Source organism: Carlito syrichta, unplaced genomic scaffold (genome assembly GCF_000164805.1).
Source record: "Carlito syrichta isolate Samal-C Ts95f unplaced genomic scaffold, Tarsius_syrichta-2.0.1 Scaffold302519, whole genome shotgun sequence".
NCBI lineage: Eukaryota > Metazoa > Chordata > Mammalia > Primates > Tarsiidae > Carlito > Carlito syrichta.
This window is the reverse complement of record NW_007246615.1, coordinates 98474-124225: the sequence shown is the minus strand read 5'-3', so window position 1 is coordinate 124225 and position 25752 is coordinate 98474. Positions and strand designations below refer to the sequence as shown.

The 25752-nt window shown below is 35.9% G+C and overlaps 1 protein-coding gene across 1 annotated transcript in view; it reads left to right on the top strand.

The window, feature by feature from the left end:
- DTWD2 (DTW domain containing 2) overlaps positions 1–25752 on the top strand; it is a 145753-nt gene that overhangs the window by 46521 nt on the left and 73480 nt on the right. Inside the window, exon 4 of the mRNA XM_008056784.2 lies at positions 5325–5517. Coding sequence (XP_008054975.1) covers positions 5325–5517 — 193 coding nt within the window. The remainder of the gene's footprint in view (positions 1–5324; positions 5518–25752) is intronic.

Here is a 25752-nt window from a genome sequence, read left to right as displayed (position 1 = left end):
ATGTACCACTACGTCTGGCTAATTTGTTGATTTATTGTAGGGATAAGGTCTCTCCAAGTTAACCAGGTTTATCTTGAACTGCTGAACTCAGGCAGTCCTCTTGCCTCTGCCTCTCAAAGTGCTGGGATTGTAGGCATGAGCCACTGTGCCTGGTGAGGACTGTCAATCTTATTTATCCTTTCAAAGAACCAACTTTTGGTCTTCTTGATCCTTTCTATGGCATTTTTGTCTTTTATCATGCAATTCTGATTTTATTTTGGTGATCTGGATTCTTCTGCTGAGGTTAAGATTTAGGTGATCTTGCCTCTTCAGCTTTTCTAGGTGTGATGTTAGGTTGTCTACTTGTGATCTTTCTGTTTTCTTGATTTATTCATGCAGTGCTATGAATTTTCCTCTTAATGCTGATTTCATGGCATTTCAGAGATTCTGATAGGATGTGTCTTTGTTTTCATTTGTTTCCAGGAATCTTTTTATTTCTGTCTTGATTTCTGTGCTGACCCAGAAGTTGTTCAACAGCATGTTGTTTAGAGTCCATGTCTTTGTGTGCTTTGGGAAGTCTTTTTGGTGATGATACTTATTTTTATTCCTTTGTGATCTAGAAGATGCATGTTATTACTTCAATCTTTTGAAATTCGTTTAAGCTTGATTTATGCCAGAGAATGTTATCGATCTTTGAGTATGTTCCATGTGCTGATGAATAGGAAGTTTACTCTGTAGTTGTTGGGTGAAGTGTTCTGTAGGTGTCTAATAAGTCCATTTGATTGCATGTCGAGTTGAGGCTCTGGATCTCCTTGTTTTTTTGCCTCAATGATGTATCTAAAGCTGTTATAGCCAGGCTCAGTGGCTCAGCCTGTAATCCTGCACCTTTGGGTAGCTGAGGTGAGTGAATTGCCTGAGCCCGTGGGTTCGAGACCCACCTGGGCAGCGAAACCTCATCTCTACAATAAATCAAAAAATCAGCCATGCATGGTAGCGCAAGCCTGTAATTTCGGCTGCTTGGAAGGCTGAGGCGGAAGGATCGCCGGAGCCCAGCAGGTCGAGGCTGCAGTGGCCGGGAGCGGCCACTGTACTCCAGTCTGGGCGACAGAGTGAGACTCCAACTCAAAAAAAAAATGCTGTTAGTGGTGTATTTAGGTCTCCAATTATAATTGTGTGAGAGTCAGTATCCTCTTTTAAAAAGTTTGCTTAGGACATGTGGGTGCAGGTGTTTTTTTGTTTTTTTGTTTTTTTTATAATATAACAACTTCTGTTCCTTAGGGTAGATACCTAGTAATAGGATTGCTGGATCAATGGTAGACCTACTTTTAATTCTTTGAGTAATCTTTATACTGCTCTCCATACAGGTTGTACTAATTTATACTCCCACCAACGATATTTAAGTGTTACCTTTTCTTCACATCCATAACAACATCTGTTGTTTTGATTTTTTAATAATAGCCATTCTGACTGCTGTAAGGTGGTATCTTATTGTGGTTTTAATTTGCATTTCCCTGATAATGAGTGATGTTGAGCATTTTTTCATGTTTGTTGGCTATATGTATATCTTCTTCTGAAAGATGTCTATTCATGTTGTTTGCTCACTTTTTAATGGGGTTATTTGCTTTTTTTCTTTTCTTGCTGATTTGTTTGAATTATTTTTAGATTCTGGATATCAGTCCTTTGTCAGATGTATAGTTTGTGAACATCTCACATTTTATAGGTTGCCTGTTTCCTCTGTTGATTATTTCTTTTGCTGTGCAGAAAGAGAATTCTTTTTATATACCACCGAATTTCATTTGCTAACTTTTTGTTGAGAATTTTTGTATCTATCTATTTAATTAATTAATTAATTTTATTTTAGAGATGTGGGGTACAATTCAGGATTAGGTATACAGGTGGTCATCATACACGTAAAGATTGGGCCTCCCTTTGTTCCTCACTTCTACATCTATATTTTGGGGATATTGGTCTGTGGTTTTCTTTTCTTTAATGTCTTTATTTGGTTTTGATACTAGAGTAATGCTGGTTTTTTAGAATGAGTTAGGAAATTTTCTCTCTGCTTTTATTATCTGAAAGAGATTGTAGAGAATTGATATAATTTCTCCCTTAAATGGTTGAGAGAGGTCAGGCATGGTGACTCATGCCTATAATTCCAGCACTTTGGGAGGCAGAGGTGAGAGGATTGCCTGAGCCTGCCGGTTTGAGACCAATCTGGGCAGCATGGTAAGACCTCGTCTCTACAACTTAAAAAAAAAAAAGGTAGCAAGCCCCGGTTCCGGCTACTTGGAAGGCTGAGGCGGAAGGATTGCTGGAGCCTGGCAGGTTGACACTGGGGTGGCTGTGAGCATGCCACTACACTCCAGCCTAGGTGACAGGGTGAGACTCCAACTTAAAAAAAAAAAAAGCTGCGGTGGCCGGGAGTGGCCACTGTACCTCCAGTCTAGACGACAGAGTGAGACTCCAACTCAAAAAAAAAAAAAAGGTTGCGAGAAATAATTGTTGAAGTCATCTGGGTGTAATTATTTTTTGAAAGATTATTAATTATTGATTCAATTTCTTTAATAGATATAAGGCCTTTCAGTTTTCTTATTTCTTCTTGTGTGAGTTTTGGTGGTTTACGTCTTCCAAGGAATTAATTAGTTTTATCTAAATTGTGAAATTTGTGGGCATTGAGTTTTTTGTAGTGTTCCTTATTATTCCTTTAATGTCTGTAAGATCAGTAGTGGTGACCCCTCTTTCATTTCTGATATTGATAATTGTATCTTCTCTCTTTTTTCTTGATTATCTTGACTGTAGTTTATCAATTTAATTGATCTTTTCAAAGAACCAGTATATTAATTTGCTAGGGCTGCCATTACTCTGGGTGACCAAGGAGTAATTTGTTTTCCTGTAGTTGTGGAGTTTAGATGTTTAAGACCAAGATGTTAGTAGATTTACTTTCTTCTGAGACTCTCTTTTTGGATTGCAGTTAGCTGCCCTCTCACTTCCTCTTTGCATGGTTGACTCTCTGCTGTCTCTTTTTTGTGTCCAAATTTCTTCTACTTATAATCATGCCATCAAATTAGATTCGGGCCCACCCCCATGGATTCATTTTAACTTAATCACCTTTTAAGGTGACTTATGTATATCTAAATACTGTCATGTACTGAAATACTAGAGATTAGAACTTCCAACATATGAATTTGGGGGGAGACACATTTATTCTATGACAGTCAGCTTTTGGTTTCATTGATTTTCTTTTCTTTTCTTTTTTTTAGTTGGAATCTCACTCTGTCACCCAGGCTGGAGTGCAGTGGTATGCTCATGGCCACCGCAGCCTCAGTCTGCTGGGCTCAGGCGATCCTTCCGCCTCAGCCTTCCAAGTAGCTGGAACTACAGGTGTATTCCACCATGCCCAGCTAATTTTTTTTTTAAAATTTATTGTGGAGATGAGGTCTCACCAAGTTGCCAAGGCTGGTCTCAAACCCCTGAGCTAATGCAATCCTCCACTTTCCAAAGTGCTAGGATTACAGGTGTCAGCCACCATGCCCAGCAGTATTATGTTTTTTAAGGTTCATGCATGTTGTAACATATATTAGTACTTTACTTTATTTTTGTGGCCAGATAATAGATAGAAAAAGGTTCTGATGAAGTAGTTTCCTTTGAAGAAAGGGTTTTGTTATGGAGAATTCTGGGGGCCCTTTCAAGGCAGTTACTTTCTACCTTTCTACCTAGGTACAACAGAATTTTTCTCAAATCTTCACTATGAGAATCTGGTGGAAAGTATGCACTCTATAGCTCTGCACCCATACTAGCGCCCTAAGAGTTTTAGCTCTCAGCTAGTCCTTACTACCTGCAATAATTTGTCACTGACAGTTAAAGTGTTCCTACTAATTACTGGCTTTAGTGTTTTTCTGCTCCCCAATAAACTGATTTGGCTGTGATTCTCTGTGTTTGCCTTATTTCTCTAGTTTTTTGAGTGTTTGTTCTGTGACTTCAAATCTCTGATAGATCTAAGAAAGATTATTGGTTTCAGTTGGTTAGCATTTTTCTTATGAGAATGGGCTCGATTGCTTTCAAGCTTTTATGTCTGAGCTGAAATTGTTGTCTTTAATTGACTCTTTGTTTTTTGTTTTTGTTTTTTTGCTTGTGGACAGAGGCTGTCTGTTCATTGTTACATCTCCAGTGCCAAAATGCATAGACATATATTTTTGAATGAATGTTGAGTCAATTAACCTTATAACCGAACTGGACTATGGTGTTGAGGCCAAGAGAAAACTTCCCCTTTAATCTGAAGGTTCACTGAAAATCTGACAAAAGACAACTTAATAGGAGAAAAGGTATACAGATTTATTAATGTGCATAGTAGTCTTAGAAAATATAAGAACTCATTTGTATACCTGAATTGTACCTCACATCTTTAAAAAAAAAAAAAAAAAAAAAAAGAAAATATAAGAACTCAAAGAAATGACCAAATGGTTGATGCTCTTATGCCATCTTGACGTTACTGAAAGAATAGGGGCTTGGAGCGTGGCAAAACAGGTTAAAATGGCAAAACAAATATGAGCAGAGAAAAGGAAGCCTAGCCTGGCTAGTGGTCTTGTTTATGCAGATGACACCTCACAGGTAACATCCCTCAGAGAGAATAAATGGTAAATGTTTCTTTTAGACATTTAGAGGCATCAGATTTTTAGTTTATCTTTTCTAGATCTGAACAAGGGATGACCTCAAAGATAGTCTGGCTTCATCTATGCAGATTTTCTCTACTGATGGAACAGCTTTGCAAGGCTATTTCTGTTTGTAGGCCCACTGAACAGCCATCTCAAAATATGTCAAAGAAGTGTATTTTGGAGTAAAATAGTTTGGTTTCCTTCAATAGATAATATAAGGAGAGAATTTGAGAATCTGGCTTGTCAATAACCTGTGCAGTATGACTTCTTATGGCTCTTCTATTGTTGCTAGGTTTATCCTTGGATTGCTATTGTTTGTGCTAGGATTGTTAGGCATTGCCAGATATTTGGTTTGTTAAAGTGGAGCAAATTACAGATGAAGTAATAGTGAGAAAAGGAAGATTTCTTTGGGATGGTTAAGGTTATGTCACTGGCATTGGATAGAAAAGCTTTATTGGAGAAGAATAGTGAAGATTGGGAAGTTTAGGAAAGTGTGGCGTAATTTGTGGCTAATAAATCAGTAAAGAGTACACAAAATTTTGAGTCTTTTAATTCATATTTTATGAACTAATTAATACTTCTGATTAGACAAATGACTAGATATAGGGGAAATTTTATTGGGAAATTCAATAAGTATAAAAAACATTTTTTATTTTCACAAGCTAATGAAGTTATATTTAAAAAATTTTTTTTTAGAGATCCTGAACTTTCAACTGTTTGCCGGAAGTCTGGTACATTAATATTATATCCAGGGGCTGAAGCTGCTAATTTGGAAGAATTTATATTAGATTCTCCTGTTTATCCTTCCACAATCATCATCATTGATGGTACATGGAGCCAGGCTAAGGACATTTTCTATAAGAATTCCTTGTTCCGACTTCCCAAACAGGTAAACTAGTAAGTTTAACAGAAAACCAATATAAATGTATAATTAGGTATATTGTTTATGTTTTCTGTGAAGGGATACACATAAATTTTTATATATGAACTTGGCAGTATTTATATGAATGTATGTACATAGACATATGAGTTCAAAAAATGTTGAACAATAGAAAAAGTATCTCGATAAGTGTATTGCATCAAACAGAGAATACTTTGAAGGTGACTGAAGTTTAAACATGTAAGAATAAATATGCAATTTTTGTAAATAAATTCCATTTTTTGGGGTCCCCCCTTATATTTGTGTGTATGTGTTTGAATATATACATTTATAGTTTTGTACAAATAGAAGTTTCAAATTTGCCATTCCATCTCAATTCCTACTGCCAGACTTCACTGTAATTTATGCATTTAGTGTTATTGAGAGTCTCTCGTGTATTTAATCAGTGAAGCCTAAGGATTAAGGATACAAATAAGGATTATTTGTATATGTATCAGTGTTTTTTTGTTAAGAAGTGTTATCATTTTTAAATACTTTTATTTGGTTACTGAATGTGCCTAGTTCTCATTAGGAATGACTGAGTTTTAAAAAATTTATTTTTATTTTTTTAAATGGTCAGTGTCTCACTGTGTTTCTCAGGCTGGAGTGCAAGTGGTACAGTCATGGCTCACTGCAGCTTTGAACTTCTGAGCTCAAGCAATCCTCTTGCCTCAGCCTTCTGAGTAGCTGAAGTAGTAGGGACTACAGATATGTACCATCACACCCAGCTACGTTAAACACATTAAAAACATTTTTTTATAGGTGGGAGTCATGCTTTGATCTTTGATGGGGAGCCTGGTCTCAAACTCCTGGCCTCAAAGGATCCTCCCACCTCAGTCTCCCAAATTACTGGGATTATGGGTGTGAGTCGTCACACCAGATTAGGAGTGATTACATTTTTATGAAATACTATTTGTCATTCATTGTTATATGGTTTATTTTTCAATTTTTTGATATGATTAATTATGAAGATACATCTCCTAATGTTGAACCATTCTTGTATTCCTGGAATAAACTCTACTGAATAGACTATCAAAACAATTTGATACATTGTTGAAAGTCATATTTTATTCAGTGACATTGAATTATAATTTTTTTTGTATTTTTATTATCAGGTTTGGGTACTAAGGTACTGTTAACTTCACAGAATAAATCAGAGAGACTTCAACATTTTTCTATGGCCAGAAATTATTTAAATCATAATGGAATTCCTTGTTCCTTAAAAGTTAGATGGAACTCATTGTTGAAACTACCTGGCCCAGGTCTCTTTAAAAGTGATAACTTTTAAATCCTTCTTCCAAACTCTTCTGTGGAAATTATTCAAACTTTCTACTTCTATTTGGATCGGTTTTTAATAACTTTTATATTTATCTGGGGAATTCTCTCTTTCTTCTAAGTTAGGGGATTGGTTGCTGTATACTTACATACAGTCTTAAATAATTATTTTAATTTATCTTGGCTATATTTTGATTGTTTTTAATCATACACATAGATGTAGACATATGTAAACATAAACACAAACTTTTTTCCCATAAATAGATTTTTAAAGTTTCCTTATCATTGAGCTTTTAGACGTAGAAGCTTTTAGATTGCTTATTAATGGCTATTATACTTTATTTCATTAAGTTGAACTTCTTTTTTATTTTAAAGATGCGGGATACAATTCGGGATTAGGTATACAAGTGGTCATCATGCAGGTAAAGTTTGGACCTCCCTTTGGTCCTCACTTTGCCTGGTTTGAGATCAGATACCCTTATTGATGTTGTATCCCAAACCATAGCAGTATCCTGCTGCTGCCGATCCCTTTCTTATAATATTATGGTAAACTGAACTTCTTTCTTGATCAAATTTTTCTTTCACTTTTTTGGGCTTATTTTTTTCTGTTCTTTTTCTGATTTTATAAGATTTGTACTAAGAGTACTACTATGGACTGAATTGTGTTGCCTGGCATCCCCCCTCTCTCTGCATGCATATATTGGCATCCTGACTTTCAGTATGATGGTATTTGGAGATGGAACCTTTGGGAGATAATTAGATCATGAGGGTGGAACCCTCATGATGGGATTAGCGCCTTTAGAAGGAGAGACATGTGCAATGTGTCTGTCTTTCCTTCTCTCCCCCTTTCCTTCTCTCTGCCATGTGAGGACACAGAAAGAAGACTTCCATCTGAAGCCAGGAACAGAGGTCTCACCGGAATCCTGACTGTACAGGTTCCCTGATCTTAGACTTCCCAGTATCCAGAACTGTGAGAAATAAATGTTATAGCAGCCTAAGTTGACTAAGGCAGGTACTAAGTTTCTTTAAAAACATTATTGAGTTCTGCCAGGTATAGTAACTTGCACCTGAAATCCCATCTACTTGGGAGGCTAAGGTGGGAGAATCCGTTGAGCCCAAGATTTCAAGGCTGCTGTGAGCTATGATCATGCCACTGCTCTCTAGCCTAGGCAAAAGAGGGAGAACTTGTTAAAAAAATAAAAATTACAGAGTTCCTTCTTGAATAATAAAGAGAGGGATGGCTATACTGTTTTCTCTTAGTATAGCTTTGTATCCCATTATTTTAGGTTGAAGTGTTCTTCTATCAATAGCATTGATATAATTTGTTTTGATTTCTGTATATCCATAGATTATCATTAAATTGTTAATTCCCAAGTATTATATTTTTGTTCACTATTTTTTTTCTATTTCTTATTTTGTGGGATTGTGATAAAAGAACATTGGCTGTACTATTTTGAATAAGTTTATAATTTCTGCATAGATAAAAGTACATGGTAGATTTTTGCTCATGTTCTATGAATATGAAAATATACATTCTCTATTTAGTGATGTAAGCATTTATATTATTCTTAAATTTGTTAGTTGTGTTTTTCTTTGTTTATTGGTTTACTTGGGCTGTTTGGTACTGGAAAAGGTTTATGAAAAGCTTAAGCTCTTATGTAATTTCAATGATAATATCCCTGCATTCCCAGTAGTTTTTGTGTTACATATTTATTTGCTCTTTTGTTGAGTGCATATAAGCCATGCACTTAATGTAGAATAACAAATCCTGGTTTCTGAGATTATAATCTCAAATTCTTTCTAGTTTATATTCCCTTTGGCCAAAATACAGACATGGTTTTTAGATGAGACTCAAATGTATGAAACAGTCTAAAGATAGCTAATGAGCTGAGTGCTTTGAATGGGTCAGTCACAACTCCAAGTGCTTTACATGTATTAACTCATTTAATCTTTCCCCAAATCCATAAGATATTACGTATTGTTATCTTAGATAACAGATAAGGAAACTGAGGCACAGAGATGGTAAAAAAAACTTTATTTAGATCATATAACTATTTTACAGCATAGCTGCAATTTGAACCCATCTTAAGCTAAATTGTATAATCTGAACCACAGTGGTGTATTGTTTCCTTTTTTTATTATTATAATAAAGATGTGGGGTACAATTCAGGGTTAGGTATACAAATGTTGATTATGTAGGTACCCTTGTTAATGAGGTGTGCCCCTCCCTCCCCTAGCAGTTTTCCTCAACTGCCAATTCCACCCCCATCCCCTGACAGTTTCCCACTACTGCCAGTCCCTTTCTTATAGTATTATAATGGTTCAAAGTCTGGTTATGAGTGAGAACATATGGTACTCTGTTCTTTGTTTCTTTGTTAGATCACCGAGTATGATCGACTCTAAATCCACCCAAGTTGCTGCAAAGTCCATATGTTTGTCCTTATTTATGGCTGCATAATATTCCACTGTGTATATGTTCCACATTTTTTTTTTTTAATCTAGTCCAGCTTCGATGGGCAGCATGGTTGGCTCCATATTTTTGCTATTGTGAATAGAGCTGCAACAAAAATGCATGTGCAGGTATCTTTTTGTAGAATGATTTGAGTTCCTCCGGGTATATTCCCAATAGGGGGGGATTGCAGGGTCATATGGAAGGTCAATTTCTAGTTCTTTCAGAAACTGCCATACTGTTTTCCAAAGAGGTTGCATTCCCACCAGCAGTATAGAAGCATTCCTTTTTCTCTGCATTCTTGCCAGCATCTGTTGTTGTTTGTTTTATTAATGATCGCCATCCTGACTTGAGTTAGGTGGTATCTCAGTTTGGTTTTTTTTTTTGAGTTGGAGTCTCACTCTGTCGCCCAGACTGGAGTGCAGTGGCCGCTCCTGGCCACCATTGCCTTGACCTGCTGGGTTCCGGCGATCCTTCCGCCTCAGCCTTCCAAGTAGCTGGAATTACAGGCATGCGCTACCATGCCCGGCTAATTTTTTGATTTATTGTAGAGATGAGGTCTCACTGCCCAGGCAGGTCTCGAACCCTCGGGCTCAGGCAGTCCACTCACCTCAGCCTCCCAAAGACGTGGGATTACAGGCTGGGCCACCAAGCCGGCTCAGTTTGGTTTTAATTTGCATTTCTTTGAAGACTAATGAGGCTGAGCATTTTTTCATACATCTGTTGGTTGCTCAGATGTCTTCTTTTGAGAAATATCTATCCGTGTCTTTTACCCACTTTGTAATGGGGCTCTTTTTTTCTTTTTGGCACATTTGAGTTCCTTGTATATCCTCGATGTTAGGCCTTTGTCAAATATACGGTTGGCAAATATTTTTTCCCATTCTGTGGGTGTCTCCCTGCTCTCTTGATGGTTTCTTTTGCTTTGCAGAAGCTCGTTAGTTTGATGAGGTCCCACTTGTCTATCTTAGTTCTTAAGGTATGGGCATTTAGGGTTCTGATTAGGAATAGGTTGCAAGTTTCAATTTCCATAATGATGTCTTCTGCATTTTCTAAGATTCTTATAGTTTGAGGTTTTACGTTTTGGTCTTTGATCCATTTAGAGTTAATTTTTGTATATGGTGATAGGTAGGGGTCCTGTTTCAATCTTCTGCATGTGATCAGCCAGCTTTCCCAGCACCATTTACTGATAGGTTCTCCTCTCTCCCGGGGTTGTTGTTGGAGGCTTTATCAAAGATGAGTTGGTTGAGAAATTGAAGTTTTGCTTCCTGAATCTCTATCCTGTTCCATTGCTCTGTATGCCTGTTCTTATACCAATACCAGGCTGTTTTGATTACTGTAGCCTTATAGTAAAATTTGAAATCTAGAAATGTGACACCTCCTGCTTTTTTTTTTTTTTGCTAAGGATTGTTTTGGCTATTCGTGGTTGTTTATGTTTCCATATGAATTACACACACACACACACACACACACACACACACACACACACACACACACATATATATTTATTTTTTTTAAGTGAGAAAGCAGGATTTATTGAGAGGGGACATAAAAGCTCACACAGTGGGAGGAGACCCGAGGGGGTTGCCATGCCATATATTTTAATCTCCTTTTTTCTTCTTTTTATTTTTTCAGGCCAGATTCAAATATAGATGGATATTTATTTAAATTTGAGATGGGTAAAATATCTTGAGATATGCTTTACAATCATAGGATAAAAAACAAAATACTTAAAGGAAACATTAGATAGATTTGCTTATGGGATGTTTCAAGTGAAAGGGCAAATGGCTTTCTGGAGAACTAAGAAATCAGATGAAAGCTTTATAAACTTACAGTTTTTAGAAATCAATATGGTAAATATGAAAATCTAAATTAAAAATTGGCCAAAAATATGAAAACAAAGTTTATAAAATAGAAAATAATTATATTTATAAAATTCATCCTTTACCCTAGAAATTATATAAGATCCTAAGTTGTAAACTTTTATGAGATAACTTAAAACTTAGAGAAAAGTTTCAAGAATAATACGAAGTACCCTTGAGTACCATTGTCCAAATTCCTCATGTTGACATTATGTGATGTTTGCCTTACTATTTTTTTTCTCTTTCTCTCTAAGGAGTAGTATCTAAATCTTACTTTTTGAAATTAAAATTTTGCTAACTCTGGGCCAGCAAGATAATCTTTTCCTAAATATTTTTAGGAAATAAAAGATAGTTATGAAAAACCTTACTCAATTGTAAAAGTTATTTTTAAATATATTGGTACAGTTTCATCTAAATTTACTTGAGAACAATAGAACATCTTAGAAATAATACTTTTTATGGCATTTTAGAGTTTCTTATATCCAGCCCAAATAATACGAGTGTGGCAGGTCAGACAAAATATGTTTCTGGAAGTTGCAAAAAACTGATAAAATCAGTAAATTTATTCTTTCTTAAAAAAAAAATACATGCAGACACACATATATATGTAAATTGAGTTGAAAAATATATTGCTTTTTAACAGTAACTATATACATATTTTTAGACATCCATAAAACTGTAAGTTAATAGTAATAATTATAGTGATTTTATAGTAAATTCTGAATTGCTTCACGTAACACTAAAAAGATTGGTTCATTTTTAAATATATCTTTCAATTCTTGAAAAATTGCCTATTTACATGTGATGATTTTTTGTTTTGAGTCAGTCTCACTCTGTTGCCCAGGCTAGGGTACAGTGACACACTCATGGCCACTGCAGCCTTGACCTGCTGGGCTCATGCGATCCTTCCACCTCAGCTTTCCAAGTAACTGGAACCACAGGCGTGCGCCACTATGCCTGGCTAATTTTTTCGTTTTTTTTTGTAGAGATGACGTCTCGCCAAGTTGCCCAGGTTGGTCTCAAATCCCTGGGCTCATGCAGTCCTCTTGATTCCACCCCCAGAGGGATTACAGGTGTGAGCCACTGCGCTTGGCTTACATGTGATGAGTTTTAGTGTATCACAGTATTCAGTTAATTATTAACCCTGTTCCTCAGCTTTTCTGGATAAAAATAAATTTATTTTATTACATAGTAGGCTTTCCTAGGGACTTGTTTTAGTAGATGGCTACAAATAAGTTAAAAGTTGCATTTCTCTTTCATGAATAACTGACAGAAATTCAACTCAAACTAACTCAAGCAAGAAAAAATATATAGGTCATGTCACTGTGAAGTTCAGAGTGGTAGGAATGACTTCAGGCTTTGTCGAATCTTGTTCTCAAGCAGCTGTTTTTGAGGCTTGCTTCCCTTTGTTTTGGCCTGATTTTCTCTTATGAATGGACTTCTTTTCGGTTACTAAAAAATGTCTATTGTGTTGATGAAAGATGCCAAACTGTAAAATATTTTAAAAGGTTCATTCTGCACCAAATGTCAGTGACCCGGGCCTATTGGCATAGGCCCAAGAGGTCCTGAGAAAATATGCCCAAAATGGTTGAATACAGCTTGGTGTTATACACTTATAGGCAAAACATTAATGAACACGTGTGAGATTCACACTTGTTGACCTGGGAAGGCGGGACATCTCCAAGTGAGGGCTTGCAGGTCATAGGTGAATTCAAAGATTTTCTGATTGGCAGCTGGTAGAAAGAGTTAAGTTTTATCTAAAGAATTTTGAAGTCACTAAAGGAAACGCTGAGTTGAGATGGGGAGGGGGTGTTGAGGAAACCAAGCTTTTTGATATGTAGATTAAATCTCATAGGTGGCAGCCCTTAGAGAGAATAGATGGCAAATGTCTTGTTATTCAGACTTAAAGATGGCACTTACAGTTAATCCCTCCTGGGTCTGGGAAAGCCTTGGAAGGGGAAAGATCTGGTTATATAAGTGGAGGTTCTCTATAGATGTAAATATTTCCCCACAAAAGACAGTTTTGCACCACATTTGAAAGTATGTTAAAGGAATATATTTTGGGGTAAACTTTTTATTTCCTTTAGGGTCTGCTGTTCGTTATGTGATATTATACTGGAGTCAGATTGGAATTTGGTATCTTATTGTCACAGAGTCTATTTTATATTTCCAGAGTTTGTTTTGTCAATCTTATGATGTTATTTATTTATTTATTTAATTTTTGAGTTGGGATCTTACCCTGTTGCCCAAACTGGAATGCAGTGACACAATCAGTTCTCTGCAGTCTTGACTTCCTGGGCTCAGGTGATCATCCTGTCTCAGCCCTTGAGTAGCTAGGACTACAGGTGTGCACCACCACACCCAGCTAAATTTTTGATTTTTTTTTTGTAGAGATGAGGTTTTATTTTGTTTCCCAGGCTGGTCTCAAACTCCTAGGCTCAAGCAATCCTCCCACCTTGGCCTCCCAAAGTACTGGGATTTCTGATGTTAGCCACCATGCCCAGTCTGATCTCTATTTTAATGTTAAGACAGGTCAGTTGTGCCTGAAACTCTACAAGGGAGGAGGTATAATGAGATATGTTCAATTTTCTTTTCAGTCATGGGCTGAGATTTAGTTTTTCAGATTTCCATTGGCACAGAGGAGGTCTGTTCAGTCAGTTGGGGGCTGACAATTTTATTTTTGGTTTACAGTAAGAAGCAGGAGATAAATATCCTCCTGGTTTTATTCATACTAATGGAAAGATGATTTCTCTTTCACAGAATAGAATCCTAGAGGGCCCTGTCATTAGCATTGGAGTGGAGAGTGATATCATTATTGACTGCAGAACATTCATTGTGAATTAAGAAGTTCCTCAGAGGCAGGCTATTGTTTTCAATGGGTGATTTATAAGAATACCTGGGCAGATAAAAGCTCCCCAGATACTATAGTCTACTATGCATTAATTGTTTATTTGTAAATATATGCTTTTGCTTACACATTGTTTTTTTTCAAGTTTGGTGCTCTGTAATTATTTAAGTATTTTAATAATTCTGTCTTGTAGTCTTGCTTGCAAAGTAAAAAAGGTAAAAGAACATTTAGATTAGTTTTTGTTTCCAAAATCTATAAATAGTTTTATTTAAATTAATTCAGTTTTATTTATAAGTGTAATCTGTTTTTTCTTATTATACCCTCAATATGAATATAAACCCACAGCTGTTTTTTGCATAAAATTGTTTTAGCTATTGCTCTTAGTTTAGCTGATCCATTCAGTTTCTGTAATAGGACAGACATTTTTCTTCAAATACATGGGAGAAAAATGGCAGAATGGAAACAAAAACCAGAATTTAAGTCCACAGGAGAAATATAGACTTTTTTCTCCTAATCTGTAAGTAACCATATGTGAACTTCATACTTACATAATTGAGGAATGAAATAATTATAATACAAACCTAATAACTTCGCCTCCTTTTAATCTGGAACTCTAATATATTTAGGCCATTTGGCAGTGAATCTCTTCCCTCAGAGGAATGTTAGACATGAGACTCTTGACATTTGCTAGGAACAAATTTAAGGTGAATATGGAAATGTTTGTAGAGGCTCCTGGCTTTCGTCATAAACATTTTTCATGAAGTATTTGCATTTCCTTACTCTAGTGTCTTTAAAATGTCCATGGAAGCTTAATTTCTCACTTGATAAGCAGAGCACTGTTGTGAACATTTCATGAAAACTCTTTCTTGTGTCCACATACAGCTATCTTGCAATGGTTTATGTTATATATCTCATCTATTGCCAAATGTATCATTATCCAGACCTTCAATTTTCTTCATTTCAGTATTGGGACTTAGTTTCCTTTGTTTTGTTTTGTTTTGTTTTTGAGTTGGAGTCTCACTCTGTTGCCCAGTCTGGAGTACAGTGGCATGCTCACGGCCACTGCAGCCTCGATCTGCTGGGCTCAGGCGATCCTTCTGCCTTAGCCTTCCAAGTAGCCAGAATTACAGGCATGTGCCACCATGCCTGAGTAATTTTTTGATTTATTGTAGAGATAAGGTCTTGCCAAGTTGCCCAGGCTGGTCTCAAACCCATGGGCTCAGGCAGTCCTCTCACCTCAGCCTCCCAAAGTGCTGGGATTATAGGTGTGAGTCACCGTGCCTGACCCATCCATTCTTTATTGAGTTCTTAATTGTGAACTCACTTCTCTTACTGGGAGGAATTCTCAAATACCTTGGCAACTAATGCTATCATTTTTGAATGGGAAAACATCTTAAAGATTAACTAATAAATCCTCAGCATTTCAAAAATGAGGAAGCCACAGACTGATGATAAATGACTCTTCTAAGGCTATAGTAAGTGAAAGGGAGAACCAGGAGTAGAATTTGGGTCTTCTGCATGCAAATCTGGTATATCATGCTATGTTAGGATATTCTAATTTTTAAAAATCTTGATTGAATTTTACTTAAAAATAAACCTAAACTTACGATTTTATATGTCATAAATCATTTAATCTAACATGCCTTAAATTTAAGTCATTTTTATTCTGAAGTATAATATGTCAGGTAGAAGCATACAGTAGCAGAGAGAAAGAATGTGCTCTGCCTTCCTTCTCAAACTGTAGTCCATGGACCAGCAGCACTGGCGTCACTTGGGAGTTTGGAAATGTAGTATCTCATGTTGCACCTCAGAACTACCCAGAATCTTTATTTTGACAGGATCCCCATGGTACTTAGAAGGAGGAGAGGGAAACTGGTGATCCCTGATATGTGTGCTAATATAGGATCTATTAACTATATAGATAAGCCTAACACCTGCACAGCTGATGCCTAGCCTTCACAGATGTGCATGTCCAACCTCCAGGTAAATAATTGTGTGCAGTTTGGACCTTTGTTTTATTATCATTTTATGAAGTTTCTTTAAGTTTATATTTTCAGGAGCAATTCATATCTGACACTCAATGTTCCATTTCCATTAAAGTGTTTAAATACTTGACTTTAAAAAAAAATCTTTTTTAAATTCCTTTTTACTTGTCATTTACTGAATTGGTTACTTTTATTATTTCTATTTTTAAAAATTTAGTAAAAAATTCTACTATTAGCTGTGGATTAGAAGACCAGTGTGTTTATTTCTCTTTGTTCTCAATAAAAATGTAGGTTACAGGAACTTCCTAGAGTTTGGATGCTAAAAGCTTTGTATTATAAATGTTTTACATTTCAACAAAAGGACCTTTAATCCCAGGGCAGAAAAGATCCATTTTGTATTGTAATATCACATGAGGCATAAAAAAAAGTCAGTGATTTTAAATAAATTGAATACTTTTAATTTGCTGGAAAAATACTTTTTATTTAATACTTAATAAAGTATTCTTTGCTCTAATCACTTCTGAAAATGTGAAAACAAATATATAGAATAATCATAATATAGGTATACTTTTTTCTCTACCTTGCGAATGGTTAGAGATAAATTCTGCATTTTTTATTTTTAAAAAACATTATCTTTACTGAGGCTTAATTTACATACAATAAATTCTGTATTTAAATGTACAGTTTGATGAATTCAAATGTATATAATTGTTACCACCATCATAATCAAGATAAAGGTTTCCTTATATAAAACCAATATTTTTTTCTGCAAAGACTTATATGTACCAAGAATAGTATTTATATATATTAGCATTTAGAAATGCAGTCGGCAGAGCAATATAATATTTTTTCTTTTTGTTTAACAAAACAAAACAAAACAAGCCCCAACAAAATCACACCGGTTTAACTCTAAGCAATAGATAAGAACAGTATAAATTATTTGTACTGTATTGTTCATTGATCTAGTTAGAAAGGTTCAGTGTTGAGTTTATCTGTGGTCACATAGATAATTGGTGGCAGATATGAAGCGTGAATCTAGGTTTACTAACCTAGGGCATGGGGGGCGTGAAAAAAAGAAAGCTTCTTTAGTTACTTTATGAATATAGCACAGTAATATAAAAAATTGACAATAAAATACAAATATAAACAAACTAATATTTCTTATGAACATAGCTACAGTATTTCTAAATAGTATCTTTGCCAACAAAACATGTCACTAACTGGGGGGATATAATGCAGTCAGCACTATCTGACTTATTTTTTCATAATATTCTATAGTATTAATCAACCATAGAAGATTCAATGATCAGTGATTTTTCTTGTGAGATATTTGTATGTGCGTGTGTGTGCATGTGTTTTCTTTCATTGTACCAATCATGATGAAGTAAACATTTTTGACATCTGTTCTTATGTCAAGATTTACTATGGTGTTTATTTTATAGGGTAGTGTAACACCATAACCTCAAATCTGAGAGGGCTTGCACATGCTTACCTATTTCAGAAAAGTCACACAGTGGTCCAGCAGGGAAAGGTATTGGTTTATTAAAACTTATGGGAGGCACTGATGGCAGCAAGTCGGTGAAGAATCCATGTTTTGGGACAGTACAGCAAGTAGTTTTATAATCAAAGCAGTCAAGCTAGTTATTTTAATTCCTATCTGGTGTTTGCAATTACATTAGTTAAGAATGACAGCTACATCGTTTTCAGCATTGCTTGGTCACCTGCATCCCATGACTCATTTTTGGCAATATGCATACCCTTTGGAGACCAGCCTTGGTCAGAGGCTTCTCCCTGGGTATGAGGGAAACAGTCTATATCCAGGCTATACTCCACAGGCAGTGTCTCAGAAGTAAGATTATAAGGTCAGAGGGTATGTACACTTAAAATTACAAGTGTAGGATATTATGAATCTTTTAAATATTTGCCAATTTTGATGAACAATGGATATTTCACTGATTTTCATTTCCCTTCTCTTACTGAGGCTGAATGCTTGTTTTAGGCTTATTAAATATTTGAATTTTGTGCCTTGTGAATTGTTTAGTCATATATTTTACAGAATCTTTGTGTGTGTGTGTGTGTGTGTGTGTGTGTGTGTGTGTGTGTGTGTGAGAGAGAGAGAGAGAGAGAGAGAGAGAGAGAGAGAGAGAGAGAGAATTGGTTATGGGTAGCAATTTGTAACCAACCTCTTTCAAATAAGTAAGATTAACCTTTTTTTTAACTCATGTGTGTTGAACATATTTTGTTTTAGCCTATCCTAGCCAAAGTTTTCTAACTTTGTTTCTGATCTATTGTCTTATAGAAAATTTTGAATTTATGTGGTTAGATTTTTCAGTCTACTTTTTTATGTTTCCTGGCATTTCTGTCTTGCTTGATGTCTTCCCTGTCCTGAGTTTACAGTAATATTTTAAAATAATTTTTGAGTATATTTTCATATTAATCCATCTATAATATATGTGCTAAATGATGTGAAACAGAAGTCCAATTATTGAAGACTTTTATGTGCGGAAAATAATTGGCGAGCCTTATTTGTTAAATGCTGTTGAGACAATTGGAGAAATATTTGTGGGAAAATAAAGTCAGATTTATACCATGTTTGGGAATAAATGACAAATGGGTTAAAGAATGCAACATTTATTTTTTAAACATTATAAAATAACATAATGTTTATACAATAAACTTTATAAAATGACAGAGGGAAATATTTTATCTCATAAGTAGTGAGAAAGATAGTGGTTTAATTAATGTTAGTATTTCTATAAATTAGTGTATTTGAGTGGTGGTTTTTAAACTCATAGGTTCTAGACGTGCTAAAGACTCCTTCAATCTGTTTTATAAGATAAGGGTAAAGAGAGAAGTCCAGTTGGTGGGGATCCTAGTTTTCTACCAGCATTTCAAATAATCCTGCTTCAAATTAATATATCTTATATGTAGGGTTTATGCCTAAGATTTTATTTGAAGAAAAGACTGAAGTGCCATTGTCTGTAGGAGAATTTAATTACATGAGAATATACTCAAACATAAACAATCATACTGTAAATATGAGATGATTTTTGGTTCAATATAAGCATAAATGGTAGAAGAAAAAAACAAAAGTGGTAAACATAATAATGTTTAAACAGTGTTATGGTAGACAGATATTACATGCATGACTGAGTATCATTTTCTGGGAATTCCTTTACTATGACCCTTATATTCCTTTACTATAACCCTTAAATTAGAGCTCAGAATTTAAATGCCCAGTAAGGTTGCAAGGTCACATTCCTTTTTTTTTTTTTTCCTTTAAGTATCTTCTAGGGGTCAGAAGGGTTACAAGCATGATGCAAGACTGGCATTGGTGGCAGAAGCAGTTGCAGTAAAGTTGAGTTCCTGGTATTGATGATGGCAGAGATAACACAAAGTGATGTCTTCATCAGCCTTCTGTGGTGGCTTTTGATATTATTTCTGGAAGATTATCTTTGAGTCTGTTACTGTAATCTTCACAATGATTTTATGAGTGACATGATAACATCCTGTTCTATTTAAATTTGCCAGATTGGCTAGTATTTGTAAATAAGAAACCTGACTGATCCAAGTTATCATCATCTCTTGGTAATCAGATTGTCCATTTGATGTTTCTTACCTTCTTTTATTTTACAGATGTTTTCAGCAAGCAGTATATTGCTTGTATATTTAGAAAAAGAAACAAAAAGACTAAAAGGATTCAGATTTCCTAACTTCTGTGCTACCTCTTTGAAAATCTAAATAATAAATATATTACTCTCCGAAATGGATTTTATTCTTGAATTTAAACATAGGTACACTTATTTTGATAAATCCTTGATATTGCTCGAGAGCCAAAAATCTGTCTATTTCCCTTCCCTATCGTTCCTTTCCATTTGTTTTATTGTGGGAAAAGGATCATCATTACCTGTCAGACATACCTACTCTTTTTGTAAGATTGCTTTTTTGACCACTTCTTATTTTTTTTTGAGTTGTTCAGACACCCAAGTCAAAAGATTGTAGTTCCTACACTGCCATAGTCTGGTTATAGCACATAAACAGTTAACTTAAACCTATTAATCTCTAATTTGAGATTTAATCTCTGCCTTTCTCGTCTATCTTGCTGCTTAATCTGGTAGTCAAATTATATAAATATATACATAAATAATTTTATATTCATTCATTCATTTCTTTATTAATTTTTGAGTCATGATCTTATGCTGTCACCCAGGTTGGAGAGCAATGACATGATCATGGCTTGCTGCAGGCTCCCAACTCCTGGGCTCAAGCAGTCCTTCTGCATCAGCCTCCCAAGTGGCTGAAACAATAGGATTGCACCACCACACCCAGCTAATTTTTTTTTTTTTTTTTTGAGTTGGAGTCTCACTCTGTTGCCCAGGCTAGCGTGTAGTGGCACGCTCACGGCCACCCCAGCATTGACCTGCTAGACTCCAGCAATCCTTCCATCTCAAACTTCTTAGTAGCCGGAGCAGCAGGCATGTGCTGCCACACCTGGCTAATTTTTTTTGATTTATTGTAGAGATGAGGTCTTGCCAAGTTCAATCTACTTGCCTCGGCCTCCCAAAGTGCTGGTATTACAGGCTGAGCCACCGAGCCTGTCTTTTTTTTTTTTTTTGCAGAGGTGAGGTCTTGCTATACGCTCAGACTAGGCTTGAACTCTTAAACTCAAGGGACCCTTTTACCTCTGCCTCCCAAAGTGCTGGGATTATAGGTGTGAGCCACTGCATCCAATCATAAGTAATTTTATAAAACTAGGTTAGTATGTTATTCTTGTTAACTAAAATTTTTTTTTTATGATACCCAAATTAGGATGAAGGGAAGAATCACAATCTTCATTGATTTTCCTGAGCCTCAGGTTTATTGGTTAGTATGATTGTAATTAGCTGTAGTTCTAATGGGGTTAGAAAGAAAAACAAGAAGCATTGCCCTGTGTCTTTCTGAATGCTAGTGTTAGTAACAAGAGGTTGAAGATTTGTGGTTAATTTGAAAAGCTATAGATTTTATTGTGAGTAATAACATTGACTAAAATTGTATCATTTTAGATACATAAGGAAAGATTCTTCCACATTAAATTGAAATAAAAAATCATGTCTATGATATTCTTATTTACTTATTGGGTTTACTTTCTTTCTTTCTTTCTTTCTTTCTTTTTTTTGGTGTGTGTTGGAGTCTCACTTCCTCACCCAGGCTGGAGAGTGGTGGCAGGCTCACGGCCACCCCAGCATCGTCCTGCTGTGCTCCGGCAAACCTTTCCGCCTCAGCCTTCCAAGTAGCCGAAACTACAGGCGTGCACTACCATGCCTGGATAATTTTTGATTTATTGTAGAGACGAGGCCTCACCATGTTGCCCAGGCTGGTTTTGAACCCACGGGCTCAGGCAATCCTCTCGCCTCGGTCTCCCAATGTGCCGGGATTACAGGTTTGAGCCTCCGCACCCAGCCTGGGTTTAGTTTCTTTTAATGTCTTTTAATAGACTAGTGGTACATTATATATTAGGATATGGGCTCTCTTTTATTGACTATTACTGAACAAGAACAAAAAATAATAATGGACCACATGTCCTTTTTATTTCTGATTTTAGAGAAAATGTAGGAGTAAATGCTAGAAGGTGACAGAGTTGGCATTTCTGTACATTTAACCTTTTATTCAATAATCTTCATCCTGTGGGTCTGAATGCTGCCTTGAGGCATTAGTTGTCTTTCTTCTTCCAGCTGGCCCAAATCTTCTTCCTTCCAACCAACTTCTTGATTTTTGGAATTTGAGTGGTCTTGTCTAAAGTCTTCCCTGAGTAACTGCCCCTCCCTCAACTCCAGTCTCTTGTTAGGCATTTACTCTCTCTCTGTTGTGTATCCAACACCATCTTTATCTTTAAGAATGCTCCTTTACATTGCATTACTGTTGTGTAGTTGCTCCTTATTTGGATATTAGAACTTCCTCTTACATTTAGAATTATCTTCCATCTGTATACACAATTAGTCAATGTTGATGGTAAAAAACAACTCAGATCCTAATAAACCCAGAAAAGCCATCAACCATTCTCCTTTTCATTGACAACCCTGCATGGAATTCCTAGTGATTAGTTGAGGTTCCAGGTTTCCACTCACTACATATGGGAAGAGTTTAAATCAAATTCAGTTAAATTTCAAAAATCAGCTGACATTTGAGTTATGTAGTTTGAAGCTCATCCTGGATAATGGAAATTCTTATTTTTATTTCTGATTTTCATAGGAAAGGCTTCTAGTACCTGACCACTAAACATTATTCAGGCTTTTTTTTTCCACTCTAAATAAAAAAAAATTTTTCTGTTTTATAAGTGTTTCAGAAAAATTGAGGAATGATGATGGATTTTATAAAATGTGAGTTCATCATCCATGGTAATCATATGGCCTTATTTCTTTGATTTAGTAATTTAGTGAAGTGTATGAATTTTTTAATATCAAATTGTGCCTGCATTAATGGAAGGAACCTCCCTTGGTTGTCATATGTTATCTTAATATGTTTCTAGATTCTCTTTGCTAGCATTTGTTTTATGTTTGCTAATTAGGTTGTAAGTTCCATGACAGCAGGTTCAAACTGACTTGCATATCGTTGATAGCGTTGGTATGTTTAATTTGAATTTAGTACTTACTTTTTTCAGTATAGATTAATTTATTCACTTATTAATTCATACATTTACCCAATTCATGTGCACTCTAGCTGTGTTCCTCTAATTACGTAAGGCATTGGTAAATTCTGCCTTTTTTTCATGGAGTTCATAGTAAGCTGGGAAGAAATATAAACAGATTATAATAAAAAATCAACTGATAATAAAGAAAGATTGCCATAGTTTTTTTTAATACAGTTATTTATTTATTTTTATTTAGAGACAGGGTTTCACTCTGTTGCCCAGGCTGGAGTGCAGTGACACAATCATAGCTCACTGTAGCCTTGAATTCCTGGGCTCAAGCAATCCTTCTACCTCAGCTTCCTGAGTATCTAGAACTACAGGTGTGTGCAACTGTGTCCAGTTAGCCATAAGTGTTATAAAGGGAACCAGCAGAGAACTGAGATGAAGAGTATCCAGAAGAGGTGTATTGTTCTGAGTCCTAAAAGATGAGGAATTACCCATGACAAATATTGGGGAAAGCATCCCAGTAGGGTAAAACAATATGGGCAAAGGACCTGAAGTGGAAAAAAGCTTGGTGTGTTTGAGGAGCTGAATGGGTGGTTCATAGTTTTTGTTTAGGAAAGACTTTCTCTTTCATAGTAGAAGGAAGCTTTGCTGGATACAGTATTCTTGGATGACAAATTTTTTTTCTTTTCTTTTTCTTTCAACACTTGAAACTGTCATTCTACTCTTTACTGGCCTGTGTGGTTGGGAGGTCTGTTGCCAGATGAATTGGAGGTTCTTTATATAATATTTACTTCTTTTCTCTTGCTGCTATTAGGATCCTCTCTTTGTATTTGATTTTTATTTTTGAGTTGGGGTCTGACTCTGTTGCTCATGCTGGAGTGCAGTGGCATGATCATGGCTTACTGCCACATCAAATTCCTGGGCTCAAAGGATCCTTTATACCTTAGCCTCCTGAGTAGCTGGGACGACACGTGTGTACCACCATACCCAGCTATTTTTTTATTTTGTAAAGATGGGGTCTTACTGGGTTGTCTAGGCTGGTCTCAAATTCCTGGGTTTAAGGGATCCTCCCACCTTTGCTTTTCAAAGTGCTGGGATTACAGGTTTGAGCCACCACTCCCAGCTGTTTCGAATCTTTATTATACACCTTGAGGCAGTCTTCTTTGGGTTGACTGGTGTTTTCTGACCCTGCTGAACTTGGATGTTTATCTCTTTCTCAAGCTTTTGAACATTTTCTGTTTTTATTTCTTTGAATAAGCTTTCTGCTCCTTGCTCTTGTTCGACTCCCTCTTGAACACCAATAATTCTTAGATTTTGTCTTTTGAGGTAATTTTCTGTATCATGGTGGTCTTTTTGCTTTTTATTCTTTTTTTCTACTCTGTATATTTTCAAATAGCTTGTCTTTAAGTTCATGGATTTTTTGCTTTGCTTGATCCATTTTGCTATGGAGAGCCTCTAATAAATTTTTAAGTTCAGTGAATGTATTTTTCCATTCCAAGATTTCACTGTTTTTTATTATTTCAATCTCTTTAAAAATTCCTCTGATAAATTTCTGTAGTGTTTTTGTGTGTTATATTTTAGAACTGCTATTTTGAGCCGAGCATGATGGTGTATGCCTGTAGTCCCACCTACTCAGGAAGCTGAGGCAGGAAGATCTCTTGAGCCCAGAAATTTGAAGTAGTATCAAGCCATGATGCCACCTCTACACTCCAACCTGGATAATAGAGCAAAACCCCTTCTCTAAGGGAAAAAAACAACAACAAGAAGTTGAGTTTCTCTTAAAAAGTGTTGGAATTCTCTGCAGAACAGGTCACTGGGAACCTTGGTGGCACCTGCTTTGTGGCTGATGCTAATAACCCACACTTTCTTTGTTTCTAGCTGTCTCCAGATGTCTCAGCTATGCCAGTCTCCCCAATTATCTGGGTGGGGTATAATGGAAGCAGATCTTTGTGGCAGGACCCTGAAAGGTTAGGAAAGCTGCTTTCTCACCTTGTTATTTTCTCTACACAGGGAACTCTGGGGTCAGAGAGTTTCCTCCCATTGTTAAGCAGTGCCGCTATCATTCAGGAAAAATTAAACTATTCTTTCTACCCTTTGCTTCACCAAATTGCTGCAGCTTTTTAACTGGGCTCCTGAGTCCTTCCAGAGCTATTTTTTTTGTTCATGCGTAGATCTAATTATTGTTTTTTGTCAGTGGAGGGACACTAGGATCTCCAGCTCTGCCATCTTGCTGATGTCCCCCCAGTCAATTCTGTTTTTGCTTAAATGATTTTAATTGAAATTTTCATCACCTGCAACTGAAAGGTTTAAAGCAGGGGAATGATGTAGTCTGCAGATTACATTTTCTTCTTTAGTACTTTTTTTGTTCATTTTGATGGATAGCAATGAGGTTTTTTATTTTTATTTTTGTTTTTTGCTAGTGGTGGATTGCATTTGTTTTGCCACTTTTCCTAGAAGTTGGTTTACCTTGCATTAATAATTCAATCTCTTCAAATTAGACTCTTCTCATTTGTTATTTATCCTTGGTTATATAAGACATGGTTTTATATAAAAAGTTATAAATTTGAGTTCTGTCTTCTTAATTACTAGCTCTAAGCTTACTCACTTAATTTTTCTGAGCCTTTGTTTCCACAGAAGTGCAATAAACGTCTTTTGGTTTTTTGGGTTTTTTTTGCATTGGTGTATCTAGGTTGCTGGCTTCTTCAGCTTCAAGTCAGGCTTATGTGAGGCAAAATGAAAAGCTAGAGATCTCACCCCATATCATTTTGTAGTCTTGAGAATCTTGAAGTCCCTGTGCAGTCCTTTTTCTTCTCTTTACTTTTAAGTCTTCCATAAAAAAAAAAAAAATGAAATGTCCAAATTTTTTTGTTGAACTTTAGGGTTGGAAGTTATCTTCAAGTTCATATGGTCCTTTGATGGTCCTGTAATAGTATCTTCTTAATTGAGCCACTGGGTGCCCAGATATTTGGTTAAACATTATTTTGAGTGTTTCTTCAAGAGTGTTTTTGGATGAGTTTTTTTTTTTTTTTTTTTAGTTGGAGTCTCACTCTGTCGCCCAGACTGGAGTGCAGTGGCCGCTCGCTGGGCTCCGGCGATCCTTCCGCCTCAGCCTTCCAAGTAGCCAGAATTACAGGCATGTGCTACCATGCCTGGCTGATTTTTTGATTTATTGTAGA